Below are 16594 nucleotides of genomic sequence, written 5' to 3'. Positions count from 1 at the left end.
TTTTTTTTTTTTTTCCTTTCCCAAACTGACAGTGTGAGGCAGGGAACTACTCTAGGAATTAGCAAGCCATCTCAGGAAGATATTTCAGGATAGATAAGTGAGACCTAACACTTTAAAGCCTCAAAACTGCTTTTGCAAGTATTGGACATTTTAAAAAGTTATTCACATGTACGTATGTGAGAAACCCTAGTGAATACCAACAAAAGTTAAAATGGGCTTCTCTGTCAAACCATGCTGTTTTTCTTGTCCCATTATTTCCAGTGTCATATCATCAAGCTACCCACCAGGATTCCTGGTGAGAAATGGTACTGCTCCTTCCAGAGCAAAAAACATAAAAATCAAATTGTAGCTACACTGATATATTAATGTAATGTAAAAGCATTACCAAAAGTTTTTGGAACCACAAAAAAACTAAATAGTCTAGAAAAAGAAATATTTTAAAAATTTAAACTGATGCTATATGCTAAATGTTCTGAATTTCTTATCTTTGTTGACAAGAATGATAGAAGGGGGGGGGGACAATGTAAAGTCAAGACATTACTAGAAGTTATAACCATTTCTCAAAATATATTCCTTAGCTGATTAACCATTATCTAACACTAGAGGCCCAGTGCACGAATTTGTGCACCGGTGGGGTCCCTCGGCCTGGCCTGTGAGATCTGGCCGAAACTGGCTCTCCGACATCCCCCGAGGAGTCCCAGATTGGGAGAGGGCGCAGGCCAGGTTAAGGGACCCTACCAGTGCACTATTGGGGCCGGGGAGGGACGCAGGAGGTTGGTCAGCCAGGGAGGGACCACAGGAGGGCTCCAGGGCAAGTCTAGCCCATCTTACTCAGTCCCGATAGGACAGATCCCAGCAGCAAGCTAACCTACTGGTCGGAGCGTCTGCCCCCTGGTGGTCATAGCAAGCGGTTGAACGGCCTTAGCATATCATTAGCATATTACGCTTTGATTGGTTTAACGGACGACTGGACGATCAGACACTTAGCATACTAAGCTTTTATTATATAGGATGTTCCTTTCTGTTCCACCTCTCAAAATGCAAATTTTTTCTCCCCTCAAACATTATTGATCCGAAGAAAAACAAAATACTGATCTAAAATTATGAGTTTAGTTTTCTGATACATTAAACAAAGCAAGGAAGTAAAAAGAGGGTGCTGTTTTATCTTCTCAAAAAGAATGAACAGTATTTTTAAGTGACAATCAATGCTAACATTTTGTATTCTTAAGGAAAACAAATTTGAAGGACATCAGAAATAACGTCCCCAGGCTTCAAGCCTCTACTCCTGGCTGTATTTGAGGCATTCTCTCTGTATTTCATAACAGAGAGAATCCCTCCCCACATGGCTAGCAATGAAGGGCTGGCCTCCCTCCATTTAGGTAATTCATTCAACTAGTTCAAGATTTTATAAGAAATAGTTTTTGTTTCTTTTCTTTTCAGATGTTACTTCTTTATGGAAATCAATAAGCTCTATCACAGCTGAGAGGAACCAGAACATTTACGATGCTATTATTGCTTTATTTGTTTTTATTACTGATTGCTTTTAGTAGATATTCTCAGGAATTTCATGACAGTGGTGAAGTATTAATAATGGAGTAAAATTACTCTGAAATTCTTAGGTGAAACAATAAAATTATTAGCTCTAGTAGAAGAACAAAGCCACCTTGAACTCTACCTTTCAGCCCATCTCTTAGCAAGTTAAAATTGTATCTTCTGGGGGCAGGGGGGGTGTGAACTAAATACAGCTCTTTATAGCTTTGCCTATAGACTTCAATGAGAAGGTCTAGTTACCAAGTACTTACAAGTAAACCAATTCATAGATCAAGACAGTTGGGTGGCCAACCGGTATAGCTCAGTGGTTGAGCATTGACCTGAACCAGGAGGTCATGGTTCAATTCCCGGTCAGGGCATCTGCCCAGATTGTGGGCACAATCCACAGTGTGGGGCATGCAGGAGGCAGCCGATCAATGATTCTCTCTCATCATTGATGTTTCTATCTCTCTCTGCCTCTCCCTTCCTCTCTGAAATCAATAAAAATATATTAAAAATTAAAAATAAAACAGCTGGATGAAGTGATCAACCCAATAAGTCTAGTTATATAGATCACTTCGTAAGTTATATAAATGTCTAATCAGGGTTATATACCTAAAACTAGTATAATATTGTATGTCAACTGTAATTGAAATTTTAAAAAGTTTTTTTAATTTAAAATAAGAGAGTTGGATGAATATAGATGGATAATTACCATCTAAGGGGAGGAATGATACGACATTTAACTTTCACAGCATAAAATAGAACAGAAGTATATTTTAATGCCTTTTACTGATTATCTTATTATGCATAAAAACATGCTCAATATAATAAATGCAAAAAAGTAAGGAGAACAAAATAAAACTCTCCTGTAATCACACCACTCAGAGACAACCACAGTTGACATTTGAGTGTTTAAATGTTCACATTTTCTATGCATGTATATGATCACATACATACATTTTTCCAAATTAGGATCATATGATGTATTCCTTTTTTTTGTTTTTCATTTAACAATATTTAGTGTAAACAACTCTCCATGTCAATAAATATTTTCCTATTATTTCATTTTAATGTGTGGATAATATTACACTATACATTTACAATGATTTACTTATTCGATTTTGGGTTATTTCCTACCTCGTGTCACAGATAGAACTGCAAGATTATATTTTCATTTAAACTCCACATCTTTAATTAATTCACTAGAATAAATTTTTAGATATGGCATACTTTAGCTATTTTTCAATAGAAAGGAAAGAGTAATCCCTATGAAATAACCATCACAGGCATCAAGGTAATAACACACAAATCTAAAAATTGATACATTCTGTACATTGGTACTATAGAACGGGTGTTAATGCCACATATCCCATGAAAGAAAAATGATATTATTTAAGGAAAGGGGAGTTTATCTATCTTCAGAAAAGCTTTGGGCACTTACCCTTGTATTTCAAAAAGTCATTGCCATTAATAAGAAAAAGGACTAACCCAAAGGCTAAACATTTTAAATGAAGGATCAGTTTCTCTAAAAAATAACACTCCTGTAAAGCTGCAAAGTAATCCTGGCTTTTTAATCCTCCTGATCAGAATCCTATGCTTTGGACTAGTATTTTCTAACAGTGAATGTTAGCATTTTATAGAATTGTATAATATTGGATTATTTAGTACCTATTTCTATTTTTATATTAGAAAACAGATAAACCATTAATGGAGATACTTCGTGAAGTTAGAACATATCATTAGCATACTCTGTTTTCCTTAAAAATACAGCAGGCTCAAAAATGTATTAAGCCATAGCATTAATTGTAATAATATAATTTCATGAAAATAAGGGAGTTGCTATTGCTGCTTTTAATTTTTACTTTCCTATATAATAAAAAGGCTAATATACAAATTTTCCCCTCAGGAGTTTGACCAACCGGGAGTTCGACCACTCACTATGATGTGAGCTGACCACCAGGGGATGGACGAAGGAAGGCCCTGGCCGGCAGCTAACAGTCAAGGGAAGGAAGGCTTCAATGAGAGGAAGAATATCCAAACAATACAGAAGCATGCAAAGAGAGAATAATACATCGCTGGCTTCCTAGTTATAAAACCCAGAGGTAACCAACGTTAACTATAAAAATGCCCCCTGTATCTTACTAGAAACTTTCCAAGCTTAAGAAAGTATACAACTTGTATAATGCTTAGCTTTAAACACAAATACAATTAACAAACTCACTCTTCATAACATGTTTTTTGGTGTGTGTTTTTCACAACTTGTTTTTCAACTTACAATATAGTTTAGCCATTTTCCCTGTAAGTACTTATAAATTGCTTTTCAATAACTGAATGTACCTAATTTATTAATCCAGGCACCCATTTTTGCTATTATAAATATTGGTATAAATAGAAATTAGATCAATATTGCATTGTTAAGTCCAGATTTGAACTCCTCTAAACACAGAGAAAATTATATGGATAAACACTCCATGGACCAGAAACGTAGCGGTAGCAGAGACCCAGAGCCGAGTAGTCAAGCCCCCACAGCCTCTGTCTTGCTGGCTCTGGGGTTAGAAACAGGCAAAGGAAACCAAGATTTCTGTTCCTAAAGGGTAAGAGGAATAGAAGTCTCCCAGGAAGGAAAGGTAAAGATGCCAGATTAGCACTTGAATGCAAGGACTGAAGAAAGGCTGCGGCTCTTGTGAAAGGCTCCTCCTAACCACTGTCTGGGCTGTGCACTCTCAGCTGGGCTGTGCCCAGGAGGCAGGAAGACAGACAGCCGGAGACCAGCACCTGTACCACCAGCTGGTCTGCAGGATGCCCGAGAGCAACACAGGAGCAGGAGCCTCACTTTGGTTCTGGGAAAGTCTCAGATGGGACTGGATGGTGGTAGCAACTCTATCTATAGAGGTGAAGGTCTGGAAACAGAAAGTGATACTCATTGTTTTAATACAAAAGAGGGAAAGGATGAGGAAAAAGTAAAGTAAAAAACAAGATACAAAATAAATGCATGTGGAATCAAATAAAGGGAAATGGATCAAATTCACCTTTAAAAGGTAGATTCTCTCTATTTGGCATAAAAATCCAGGTATATGCAGTGTACCATAACATACTAAAGCAATAGATGTAGAAAAGTTGAAAATAATTATGGCACAAACCCTGTTTGATGTTACAAATATTTCCCGGTATCACATGTTTGTTATAATTCTGCTATAAATAAAGTTTTATATTTATGAAATTAAATTTAGCAGGATTTTCCAAAAGAAAAATGGCTTTATTGGTGTCTTGCTTAAAAGCATCTTTCCTACTCCATTTTTTTAAAAAATTGCATATACTTTCTTATAATAGTTGTATAGTATTTTGTTAAATCTTTAATCCACATGGATTATGATAAACATAATCTTGGATTATGATAAAAGAAATCTTGGATTCCTTTGCCTGTTTCTAGCCCCCAGAGCCCAGCAAGACAGAGGCTGTGGGGGCTTGACTACTCGGCTCTGGGTCTCTGCTACCACATTTCTGCTGGTGTGTGTGTGTGTTGGTGTGTGTGTGTGTGTGTGTGTGTGTGTGTGTGTGTGTGTGTGTGTTTGGGGAAGTGGATACTCCAGCATCACTTATTAATAACTAGTAATGACAGACCTGAAATGTTGTCTTTACCATATTCTAAATTATGTGTATTTAGATTGATTCTAGAATCTTACTTTTGTTCACTGATCCCTCTATTCCTTTAAAAAAAACTATTTTAATTAAACTAGCTTTAGAAGAACTTTAATATCTGACCGATCTCTATCTTCTTTATCATTATTCTTTTTCAAAATTAATCTAGTAAGTCTCATAGGCTTATTTTTTCAGATAAACTTTAGCACAAGTTTCTCTACTCCTGCCAAAGAAAATCACTATATTAATTAAAATTACATTAAATCTCCACATTAACTTTAGTAGAAACTTGCAATCTAGTCTAATTAGCAGTGTCCAGAAAACTTTCACCTGCTGCAATTCTACTGTCCTGAAATAGGAATTTCTCTTCCCCCGTGGTGGGAGAAGGTAGAAGTGGGGAAAGGGGTAGAAACCTGTATGCACTATTTTCCAAGGCTCTCCCTTTCCTGCTTTTGTCTGCAATGCACACACCTCCTGCTTTTCGTAAACCTTTACGTATGCAAAAGAGTGTTATTACATTCCTTCATTTGTGTCTGAGAAACCTGAGTTCTCTGTACAGTTAGGAGACCAGCAGGCGTGGCTCATAGATTTGAGCATGGACCTATGAACCAGGAGGTCACGGTTCGATTCCAGGTCAAGCCACATGCCCAAGATTTCGGGCTCGATCCCCAGCCTGGGCATGCAGGAGGCAGCCGATCAATGATTCTCTCTTATCATTGATGATTCTCTCTCTTTCCCTGACCCTTCCTCTCCAAAATCAATTACAAAAAAATTTTTTTTTAAAAGATACCTGTGGAAAGTCATGGTGCTAGTAAAGGATGAAGCCAAAATTTTATCCCAATTCATTCTAAGTTTACAACCTGAGCCCTTAATCACTGTGCTGTTCTGCCTTAAACTTGAAGAAACTGTAGTGAGAATTCCAGAATTGCTAGCTAGACCCACTCATAAACTAAAAGTATACATACATTTTTAAACAAGAGACCGATAATTAATGTTTTCCTCCAGCAAAAAGCAGTCTTCTCTGGAATTTGAATAGGTTACATTTATAAATCAGGTTTTAAACCAAAACCGTACTAGATGATTTCTGATACATAAGTAAAGTCACATAAAAGAACATGAAGAACTGAATAAAAACAACTTGAAGAATGCTGGGAGTGTGAATATATTTGTCAGCTTCCCCTCATTTCAGCTCTCTTTGGGGACAAAGTGCCCACAACTGGGCTTCAAGGCTGTGCTCTGCCCAGGAACTGGACACAGAGGTGTTAAACAATGAAACAATTTCTAATGAGCCCTAGAGACCTGTAGGTGAACGTGAGGACTGTGCAAATTACGTTTATAACATAATATTCTAAATGAAAATTGATTCCCAAAAAAATGCAGATGGTAAGAATGCAAATAAATGTTCATTATGAAGACTTCATAACTTTTTCCTCTTCCTTGTACTCTTTGTTTATCCATTACCTAAATTGCACTGGGGCATAGTATTTTATCAAAAAGCTTGTGCAAACATTTTTATACAAGCCCTTAGATATCTAGTGTTCCCCCAAAACTTTGATGTCCTGAAAAATCTAATTATTACTGGTAACTTTAAAAGATCACAGTAATTTATTTTTGTCAAATGTGACTAAAGATTAATGGATACAATCAGGAATAATTTGGTAAAAACATATCAAATGCAGAGAAAGCAAAATTTGTTGTTAAGTGAAGCATCAAATATAATAAAAGAGCAAATTCCATGAATGAACAGCAACAATGCACAATTCATTAACCAAATGCCCATGACTATTTCACACTTCAGAGGGCCACTGATATGATCAGGAATGGTAGTAAAAGGATAAATATAGATTAAGTTCAACATCTCTATACATTTTAATTATAAAGGCTACCCCCAGAGAGCTACCAGCATAAAAAAAAAAAGAAATACAAACTAAGGTTCATCCATCCCCTTTATAAATCACAATTCCACATATATCAAAAACACATTCAGTCAATTATTGAAAAAAAACAGCAGTCAATATACCAAGAGATTTAAAAGTACAGCACTTTCTTGGCTGTTACTAACTGTAAAAATTAAAAGTCTGGTCAACATTCAGACTCTGGAAACCCTTATCTCTCCAGAATTATCACTATCCACAATCACCTACTCCAGTGGTTCTCAACCTTCTGGCCCTTTAAATACAGTTCCTCATGTTGTGACCAACCATAAAATTATTTTCGTTGCTACTTCATAACTGTAATGTTGCTACTGTTCTGAATCATAATGTAAATATCTGATATGCAGGATGGTCTTAGGCGACCCCTGTGAAAGGGTCGTTCGACCGCCAAAGGGGTCGCGACCCACAGGTTGAGAACCGCTGACCTATTCATTAACTGGTTAATGTCCTGATCACTGCTGACTGTCCTTCACTGCCCAAAGGAAAAAAAGTATTTGTTCAGCAAATATTAATAGATTATAAGCTTCTTGAGGGCAAGGCCACATCTTCTTATTCTGTATTCTCATAGCTGATTTAGTACTTGGCTCACATCAAAAATAATGTGTATTGTATATATGTAAAGACTGTGAGAGGGCACAGGCCGGGCTGAGGAGATCCCCTGCCCCCGAGTGCACTGTTTTCAAGTCATTTTCATGACTACACATTTAATCCTCTCAACATCATCGACAGAAAGTATTTTTCCTTACTTGAAAGGAACCTGAGAGAAATTAACTAATTTGCCCCAAGTGTGTGTGTGTGTGTGTGTGTGTGTGTGTGTGAGAGTGACTCCACATTAATAACCAGAGGAAAGAAATTATTCTATTAAATATATCTTAAGTAACAGCATTGGTGTTCCATACCAAAATGCCTTTCTTTCCATGTCATGTTTCCATATTTTTTTTTAATTGATTTCAGAGAGAAAGGGAGAGGGAGAGATAAAAACATCAATGATGAGAGAGAATCACTGATTGGCTGCCTTCTGCACGCCCCCTACTGGGGATCAAGCCTGCAACTTGGGCACATGCCCTTGGCCGGAATCAAACCTGGGACCCTTCAGTCCAGAGGCCGAAGCTCTATCCACTGAGTCAAACCGGCTAAGGTCATGTTTCCATTTTTAATGAACTTTTCTAATGTCTTTCCTAATGTTAACTAATAGAGTGACTGAGAGAGAATAGATTAGCAACAGTTTATTCACATACACTGGAGTTTCCCAAACTGCAGTCCATATTTCACTAGAAGAAATTATTTTAAAAGATACAGGAACAAAAAGAGTTATTTTAATAGAATAATTCACTTTAATAAATCTTTTCTACTCTTAACTGACATAAATGTGATTTCAGATCATATACAAATATTTCTTACTAGAGGCCCAGTGGAAGAAATTTGTGCACTTGGAGGCGGGGGATCCCCTCAGCACGGCCTGTGCCCTCTCGCAGTCCAGGAGCCCTCGGGGGATGTGGGGAATGGGCCTAAGCCAGCAGTTGGACATCCTTAGCACTGCCGTGGAGGCTCCCACCACCATCGCTTGCCAGCCATGATCCCAGCTTGTGGCTGAGCGGTGCTCCCCTTGTGGGAGCACACTGACCACCAGGGGACAGCTCCTGTGTTGAGCATCTGCCCCCTTATGGTCAGTGCGCATCATAGTGATGGGTCGTTCTGCCGTTCGGTCGATTTGCATATTAGCCTTTTATTATATAGGAGGATTTCATAGAGATGTATTTACTTTACTATGTATTAAAAAATTTATAAGAACATCAGCTCATAAAATCACAGGGATACAAACTTTCCTTTTTAAATTCATTTCCGTGTAAAACAGTACTATTTAATCTAAAAACTGTGCAACTGCCTACATCAAAAAAATATATGAAGGTGCTTCACAAAGGATGGAAAATTAGTAAATGCAACCGAAACGTGACTGCCAGCATAGAGGCCGACTGTGTGTGTGTACTGGGGAAGAAAAGTGGAAACTTTCTTTATCTGTGTCACGTCCATCCACACCAGACTTACCTCTGGTGACAGCATCTAGTGCACAGCCACACCCTGTCGCTCCTCCTCCAATGACAAGGACATCGAATTCAGGCGTGTTTCTCAAAGTCAGTATCTGAGCTTCTCGGGAAGGAGGATCCTTGTTCACTGGTTCTGAAACGTTCTCGGCTGCTCTAACATAGGCCAGGGTCATCTGGTGCAAAAGGAGACCATTTTCAGTTGTTCGTCTGGAATGCTCACTTAATAAATTTCACAACACGCTAAAAGAGAGTTGCAAGGAGATAAGGAATGCCAGAGCTAGACCTCAGTCCACAGGCCACATGGAGTTATACCACCAACTGTCTTGGGAAGAAAAAAGTCCTTAAAATCTAGGTGTGTTTTTTCCCCCATGAGTCACAACTACTGAGCCATGGAACACTTGGTTTCAGATTCCACCTCTCAACTGCTTGATTTGGTTTCACATACAGACAAGTTTAATTATTCCCCACACCGTATAGCAATTCCCAAACACCTTGTCTAAGACAATATATAGGGAACATAAGGATATGTTTTTATCCAGTAGCAGCAATTCGTTCAAATAACAAGTTTTGAGAGGAGGAGGTTTTAAAAAGCACTTTATGACTTTCTGCAATTTCTTAAAAGTATGTGCTCTTCATTCCTTCATTCCCCTGATGAAAATATATTTTAGAGTTTGAGGGTCTATAAGTTTAAAAAGAATCTGTTTAACACAAGTTTAAATCATCAGCTAAGGCCAACGGGAATGATATTTTTCAAAGATTGTAGTCAGAGCTTTGCCCATTAAGTGTTTTACTATAAAATTACAAATTTTATACATTTAATATACACTGTTTTGATTTTTGAAAGTTCTAACAATAATATAATTAAATCTAGCCGTAGTCCCCCTAAAGAATAATGACCTTCTCTCATTAGAATGTAACTTATCATCTTAAATCCAAAATGATGCTGGCCTTTAAAAAAAAAACAAACAAAAAAATAGCTGTCAGAAGTCAGAGTCAAAGGCCTAGAAAAATAGGTAAGTATCTGTTTTTTCCCCCAAAATGCTAACATGAGGTTCATTCACTATAATGAACAGTGCTGGCTAGCGTGGCTCTGAGAGATCATTACCCACAGATATATCGTTTCTGTATTCTTTTCTTTAAAGCACAGCATCTGGACAAGCCATAATGCCGTGTTTTCCCAAAACCACAGGCTGCAGCTTGCTCAAGAAAAAGGTGATCTATGGCTGACCAAGAGATTGTTCTAAGTGATTTTTGTTCATTTAAATAGAGTAAACCAAACTCCTCCTTGTGGTCATATTTAATTATAATCAGGCCAATTGGATTTCTATAAAAATCAATCTAGACGCCATTGAGTATGCTGAAAGAAATCTAGAGTTGGGTCAGCAGGTCCTAGTTTAGATCTTAGCACTCTTGTTTACTAGTAATGTGACTTTTGACCCATGAACTCTCTGGACCTTGGTTTCTTCCCCTGTAGAATGGGATAATATCCTATGATGTCTCTCTTCCTCTCTGAGTTACCCTCCACCTGAATGTACAGTAACATGAAAGTAATTGGTCAACTATAAAGTACCACCACCAAAGAATTGTTTTTTGATTCCTTAGTAGTATATAAAAGGGAACTTTCAAAACATATTTTACTAAGGATCATAAAAACAAAAGCTTATAATCAGGTACCATAATTTTCAAGCTATTAATTCTGATGCCAAGCCACAAAATCATATTCTCCTTTACTAGTATATAACTTATCCTAATTACCTGCTAAAAACCATTTCCCTGTGTTCACATTTACATACATTTAAGGCAACAAACTAAATAAATGTAACTGCTAGGTGCTGTGGAGACTAAAATAACTTTTAGTCATATGGTCTATACCTTCCATCATTTAATGAGGAAAAATAATTTACACACACACACACACACACACACACACACACACACACACACACAGCACTGAGCTATGGCCATTCCGATAAGAGAGTCTTTCATTTGAGGATTTCAAATGGGCCATGAAACTGACAAGTGACTAAACTGTCAGTGTGTTTTCACACAGCAAAAGAATTTTCCTGATATTTTCTGTTTGGTAAGTTTCCTAGAAATACTTAAAAAAAAACTTAAAAAATAAATTCAAGTTCTAATGCAATATATCTTGATATACTTCATTAGAATTTGGTAATGCTAAAAGCCCCATATTTTTCTCGGTTCACAGGTGATAACTATGAATATTAAACTCAACTGAACTTCTGCAAGATTCCTAGATCTGATTGATGGGTATCTCTCATGCCTTGTGGGTATGTCATTCCATTGACTACACTGATTTTTCTGTCGTCATCCCCTGCTCATCCTTCTCACCAGCATGCTCTAATTTGTCTCATCTTAACAATCAAAAACATCTTTTAACACACGTTTCTAATAATCAATCTAAAAGTTCTTAAAAGCCCTGTATGCCCTTGCTTTTTCTACTGCCTCGCATCCTACCCACTCCTCAATTCATTCTAATATCGATTTTCACATACATATGAGCACCACCACCATTACCAGCAAAACTGGCTAATGTCCACTATAGTTCTACTAGTAAATTTTATGAGCACATTCTATCCCTGATTTACTTGTCATCTCAGCACACACATAACTGTTCACTCACCCTTGGCATCTGGGAGACAATCTTATGAGTTGAAATTTCTCTCTCTCTCCCTCTCTCTCTCTCTCCTTTTAACATCTCCCTCCTACTTTCCTTTGGACATCCCTCTACCTAACATTGAACACTGAGGTTCCTCTTGGATCCACCCCCGTCACTATTCTCAGATCACTAAAAACTCTCTTTAGAGAATTTCTTCAACCTCCATACTGTCAGATATCTTTTATACCACACTGACTTCCAATTTTGTTCCCTATTTCAGAGCCAGATATCAAACTACCTACTTGGTACCTCCATTTAGACATCGCGCATATATTTCAAAATTGAACTGATGACTACCTCCCCATACATTTTTTCCCTGTCAATGTTCCTCATCTCATGAAGGTACCATTATACATGTAGCTGGGTGTACCACTCTCTCAAGTCCCATATCTGATGAATCACTGAGTTCTACCAACTCCACCTCCTAAAAAAATTGTCACATCTAATCACTTAATCTTCACTGCCATCTTTCCAGTCAAGGTGTCTTCCCTTTCCCCTATAGTAGAGGGGCCTATACTAATATGATATCCTCCTTCAGATCTTCATACATTTGCTGTGTCTCCTTCCAAGTCATTATCTACACTGCAGCTAAGGTAATAATTTTTAAACCCAACTAACATTGTTTCCAAGTGTAAAACCTTTCAAGAGTTTCCAACTTAATTTAAGTTAAAGGTAAATATCTTTACTCTAGTTTCCAAGATTCTTCACAGTGTTTTAGAGTAGACAATACCAGTGCTGGTGAGGATACAACACAGTTGGAACCCTCTTACATTGCTGGAAGAAACACAAAGTGATACAGCTATTTTGGAAAACAGTTTGGGAGTTTTGGATACTATAAAGGGAAACATACACATACCATACAACCTAGCAATTCTCCTAGATAATTACTCAAGAGAAATGAAAACCTACATTAATACAAAAACCTGTAGGAACATGTTTACATTGGCTTTATTTATAATTGCCAAAAATCAGGAAAATCTCAAACATCCTTCAACTGACTAAACAAACTGTCATATATCTATGCAATGGAGTAATAACCAACAATCTAAAGAACAAACTACTGATAGATACATGATATGAATAAATCTCATATTCATTATGCTAAGTCATATCACCAAATTATGGTTTTCCACCCAAATCTGGCTGCCACCTGTATTTTTTGTTTTGGGTTTGTTTGTTTGTTTTTTCTATGTGTTTTTACTGGTTTTAGAGAGAGAAGAAGGGAGAGGGGAAGAGAGAGAAACATCAATCCGTTGCCTCCCATACACACTCTGATCAAAAGCCTAATCCACAACCTGGGTATGTGCCCTGACTGGGAATCAAACCTGCAACCTTTTGGTTCATGGAACGATGCTCAAGAAACTGAGACATTGGCCAGGGCAACTACCACCTGTTTTAATAAATAAACTTTTATTCAAACACGACCACACACTATCATTCATGTATCAGCCATTACTGCGATAGCAGAATGAGTATCAACAGAGACTATATGGCCTGCAAGCCTAAAACATTTACCACCTAGCTCTTTACTGAAAAGTTTGCCAATCCCTGTGCCAAGCGAAAGAAGCTAGACTCAGAAGTGCATATATGATATGATTCCACTTATATGCTGTTCTGTAAAGCAAAAATGTATAGGGTCAGAAAACAGATCACCAGTGATTGCCAGGGTTTGGGTGTTAGGGGCAGGGAAGATTGACTACAAAGAGGATAAGAGAGAACTTTTAAGGATGATAGAAATGTTCTATATCTTGATTGTGATGGTGGTTATATAGTTTATGTACTTGTCAAAACTCCCAGAAGAGTATATTATAAAGGGTGAATTTTACTGCATAAAAATTGCACCTCAAATTATACATTAATAAACTTTACTAAAAAAAAATAGGTAAATACATATACTATAGTCATTCTGTATCAGGCGCTATTATAAAGATTTTTTTTTTCCCTACTCATTTAATCCTCACAATAACCCTATGAGCTCGGCACTACTATGGTCTCCATTCTACAGAAGTAACAGAGAAGTTAAGCACTCTATATGGTAGAGCTGGGAATTGAACCCACAGCCTGGCAATGGATACTAAGTTTTATATTGCTATACCATACCGACTCTACATGTAATCTGAGGAAAAAAATAAGGAAACAGACTAAATAGTTATAATAGGATGAGTTATCACCAGTTGCCAAATGCGGAAAGTTTTTTGGGTTTTTTGGTATGGTTTTGTTGTGAAGGTTTTGCTGAACAGTCCTCCCAAAACAATTTTTTTTTAACTATACGGTCCTATTGAGGATAATTTATTTAATTTCTGCCACTACATTTAAAATAAGATTTTATTTTTGTTTACTTTTTTCATAAAAGCTGGAAAGTGTTGCAACTGAGAAGCTAAGCACCACGTTTATTTTAGAGTCAGTAAACAGCCTAAGGCCCTACTTCTAATTATGACAAGAGAAAGACTCATTTTGGCTTCATATGGCTTTGAGTCACAAAAACACATCTGCACTCTACCTTCCCGAGAATATGTTGATGGAGGGGAAATAAAGAAGAGAAGCAGCAGGAAGGAAACAGCAATGGCAAGTCACAGCGTGCTCTGAGAATAGAGGCCTTTGTGCTCCAAATCTCCCCAGCCCTCTTCTCACCCTCCTTTTTTCCAAGGCAGTTTGAGTAAATGGGAGTCTGGGAGGCAGGCTCCATTGCAGGACTGATGCAGAGACTCTGGGAGAAGCCTTGGACAGGCCACCCGTTCTAAACCACCTGAGAGACCAATCTCTCTCCTGTGTCCTGAGAAGACATCTCACCCACTGTCACTCAATCAATATGCACTGCAGGCCCTCAAGGAATCTACACACTGGAGGACAAAACAAAAAGATAAAAGGAAATTATGATATTGCTGAACGGCTGGATTTAAGACAGAGAAGAGGCTACCAGAGCAACAAGTGGCACCCCTAGTCCAGACCTAAGAAAGTTTCCTGGAAATTACAGCTGAATCGGGTCAAGATAGACTAACACATTAGCTGGGTGACAATAACAGGGAAGGAAGTCGTATTCAATAGCATGTGCCAGAAGTCATACTAGCGAATTAGTCAGCACAATACTTTCTCAAAAGCATGAGCTACACTTCCAATATTTAAAAGCTGGTGTGTTCCACGTAAAAATTAGAAAATGTCCATCTGAGATCAATCTGCTGAAAGGGAACAGCAGTTCTCCCTTAGGCAGGACCTGTGCTCTTGTTAGCCCAGCATTCCCATTCACTGGCTTCATGGGACCAGTCTGGCCCTTACGGGACCAGCAGTTTGCCAACCCTGACCTAAGACAGGCCCAGTCCTACCAGATTCAGAATCTATTTCCTAATTCAGCCATTGATGCCAGAAGAAAGGAGACACACACAAAGCAAACTGCCTTTTGCTTAGCACAGTTCCAACTACAGCTCCCCAACAAAAAAATTCTTATCCTAGAAGAATTAAAAGATCTAATATAGAATATTATTTTCATGTTGTTATATTTAATTATTATGGACTATGAGGAAGTAGCTGTTTTATTAATGTGTAAGCAGATTTTTATATACATTTGAAAAAGATAAAATTCTTCCGGCGTTCTGATAGAAAGCATACAGCTTTTGTCAAGAGACAGACTGGCACACTGAACACCGACATGGAATTGAAAGCCAAGCTCATAGTCTTTGAGAGTTTACATCCCAGAGAACAGAATGGGAGTCAGAATGAGATCTGTTTCACTGTGCCTGTGCACCATTAGCCTTGCAAATTAAAAAAAAAAAAAAAAGCCTAGACACTTGCAACTTTGGGTGAGACCGAAAACAAGATCTAATAATTAGTGTCTATTTCTGAAAGAAGTGCATATTTAAAGACCACAGGCAATTAACAACCAGGTTGTCCTGTAATCATGTAGAGTAATAATTGGAGTATAAAGTAGGGTTTCATGCAAATCACTTCATGCTGCAACTATCATTCTCTCCCATATTATGTGATTCAATCACACATTGATAATGGAACCGTTAAATTTGAGGGAAATTGCTTCGTGTTTTGTTGTCACTGAAACAGGCTGGCTATATCTGTATATTCCTGGAAAGTAAAATGCAACAAGCACCTCCTAACAGTGAACCTTAAGATGTTTTAAATGGCCTTCACCTCCTGAGTCACTTTGTGATCCTAAACTGATGGTTTTCCTGTAACTACATGACAGTAAGCAACATTTCTCAGTGTAAACATACTTGGTGATGGATTCATGATTACTCTGTAAGAACATTTGCAAATGGGTAGACTGTCATCTCCACTGGGGACCAGATAAGAGAAAACAAGATAAGTCCATCCTTCCAGGGTGGCTGAGAATGGAGTTCTAGTTCACCTTGAAGGTGCTATACAACCGTTAAGTGGCTGGGTTCCTTTGAGAAGTCACAGAGAAACTTTAATAGCAATTGTACTATATCATTATAAAAGCTCTTATAGTTGAAAAATAGGGAAAACCCTTTGGCTCTGTCTGCCTTCAAAGAAGCTCACATCATAATAGACTACATGAGCTGAGGTTTAAGAAATATGTTTCATTGGTTTTCAAATAAACATTTTTAAAACATAGAATATGTGTTTGGAGGTGTCTAAACTTGACATTGTTCTTCAATTCCCATAAGGTGCTGAGGATTAGAAGATCTGGAAAGGAAGCCTGAGATCCGAGAGGCAGAGAGGGAAGCGATGAGAGTTGTCACTGCCTCGCTGTTGTTGGACCACACACTCTAACATGCTAGCTCCTTTAGGTGTCATGG

General features: G+C 37.8%; 1 protein-coding gene across 4 annotated transcripts in view; it reads right to left on the bottom strand.

Annotated features, from left to right (window-relative positions):
• GPD2 (glycerol-3-phosphate dehydrogenase 2 (mitochondrial)) overlaps positions 1-16594 on the bottom strand; it is a 115248-nt gene that overhangs the window by 68657 nt on the left and 29997 nt on the right. For all 4 annotated transcript variants that reach the window (XM_014534071.1, XM_014534072.1, XM_014534074.1 and 1 more), the window contains one exon: positions 9153-9324. In XM_014534071.1, coding sequence (XP_014389557.1) covers positions 9153-9324 — 172 coding nt within the window. The remainder of the gene's footprint in view (positions 1-9152; positions 9325-16594) is intronic.

The sequence above is a fragment of the Myotis brandtii genome, unplaced genomic scaffold, assembly GCF_000412655.1.
Source record: "Myotis brandtii unplaced genomic scaffold, ASM41265v1 scaffold125, whole genome shotgun sequence".
NCBI lineage: Eukaryota > Metazoa > Chordata > Mammalia > Chiroptera > Vespertilionidae > Myotis > Myotis brandtii.
Note: the sequence above shows the minus strand (reverse complement) of the source record. Positions and strands in the feature narration are given on the sequence as shown.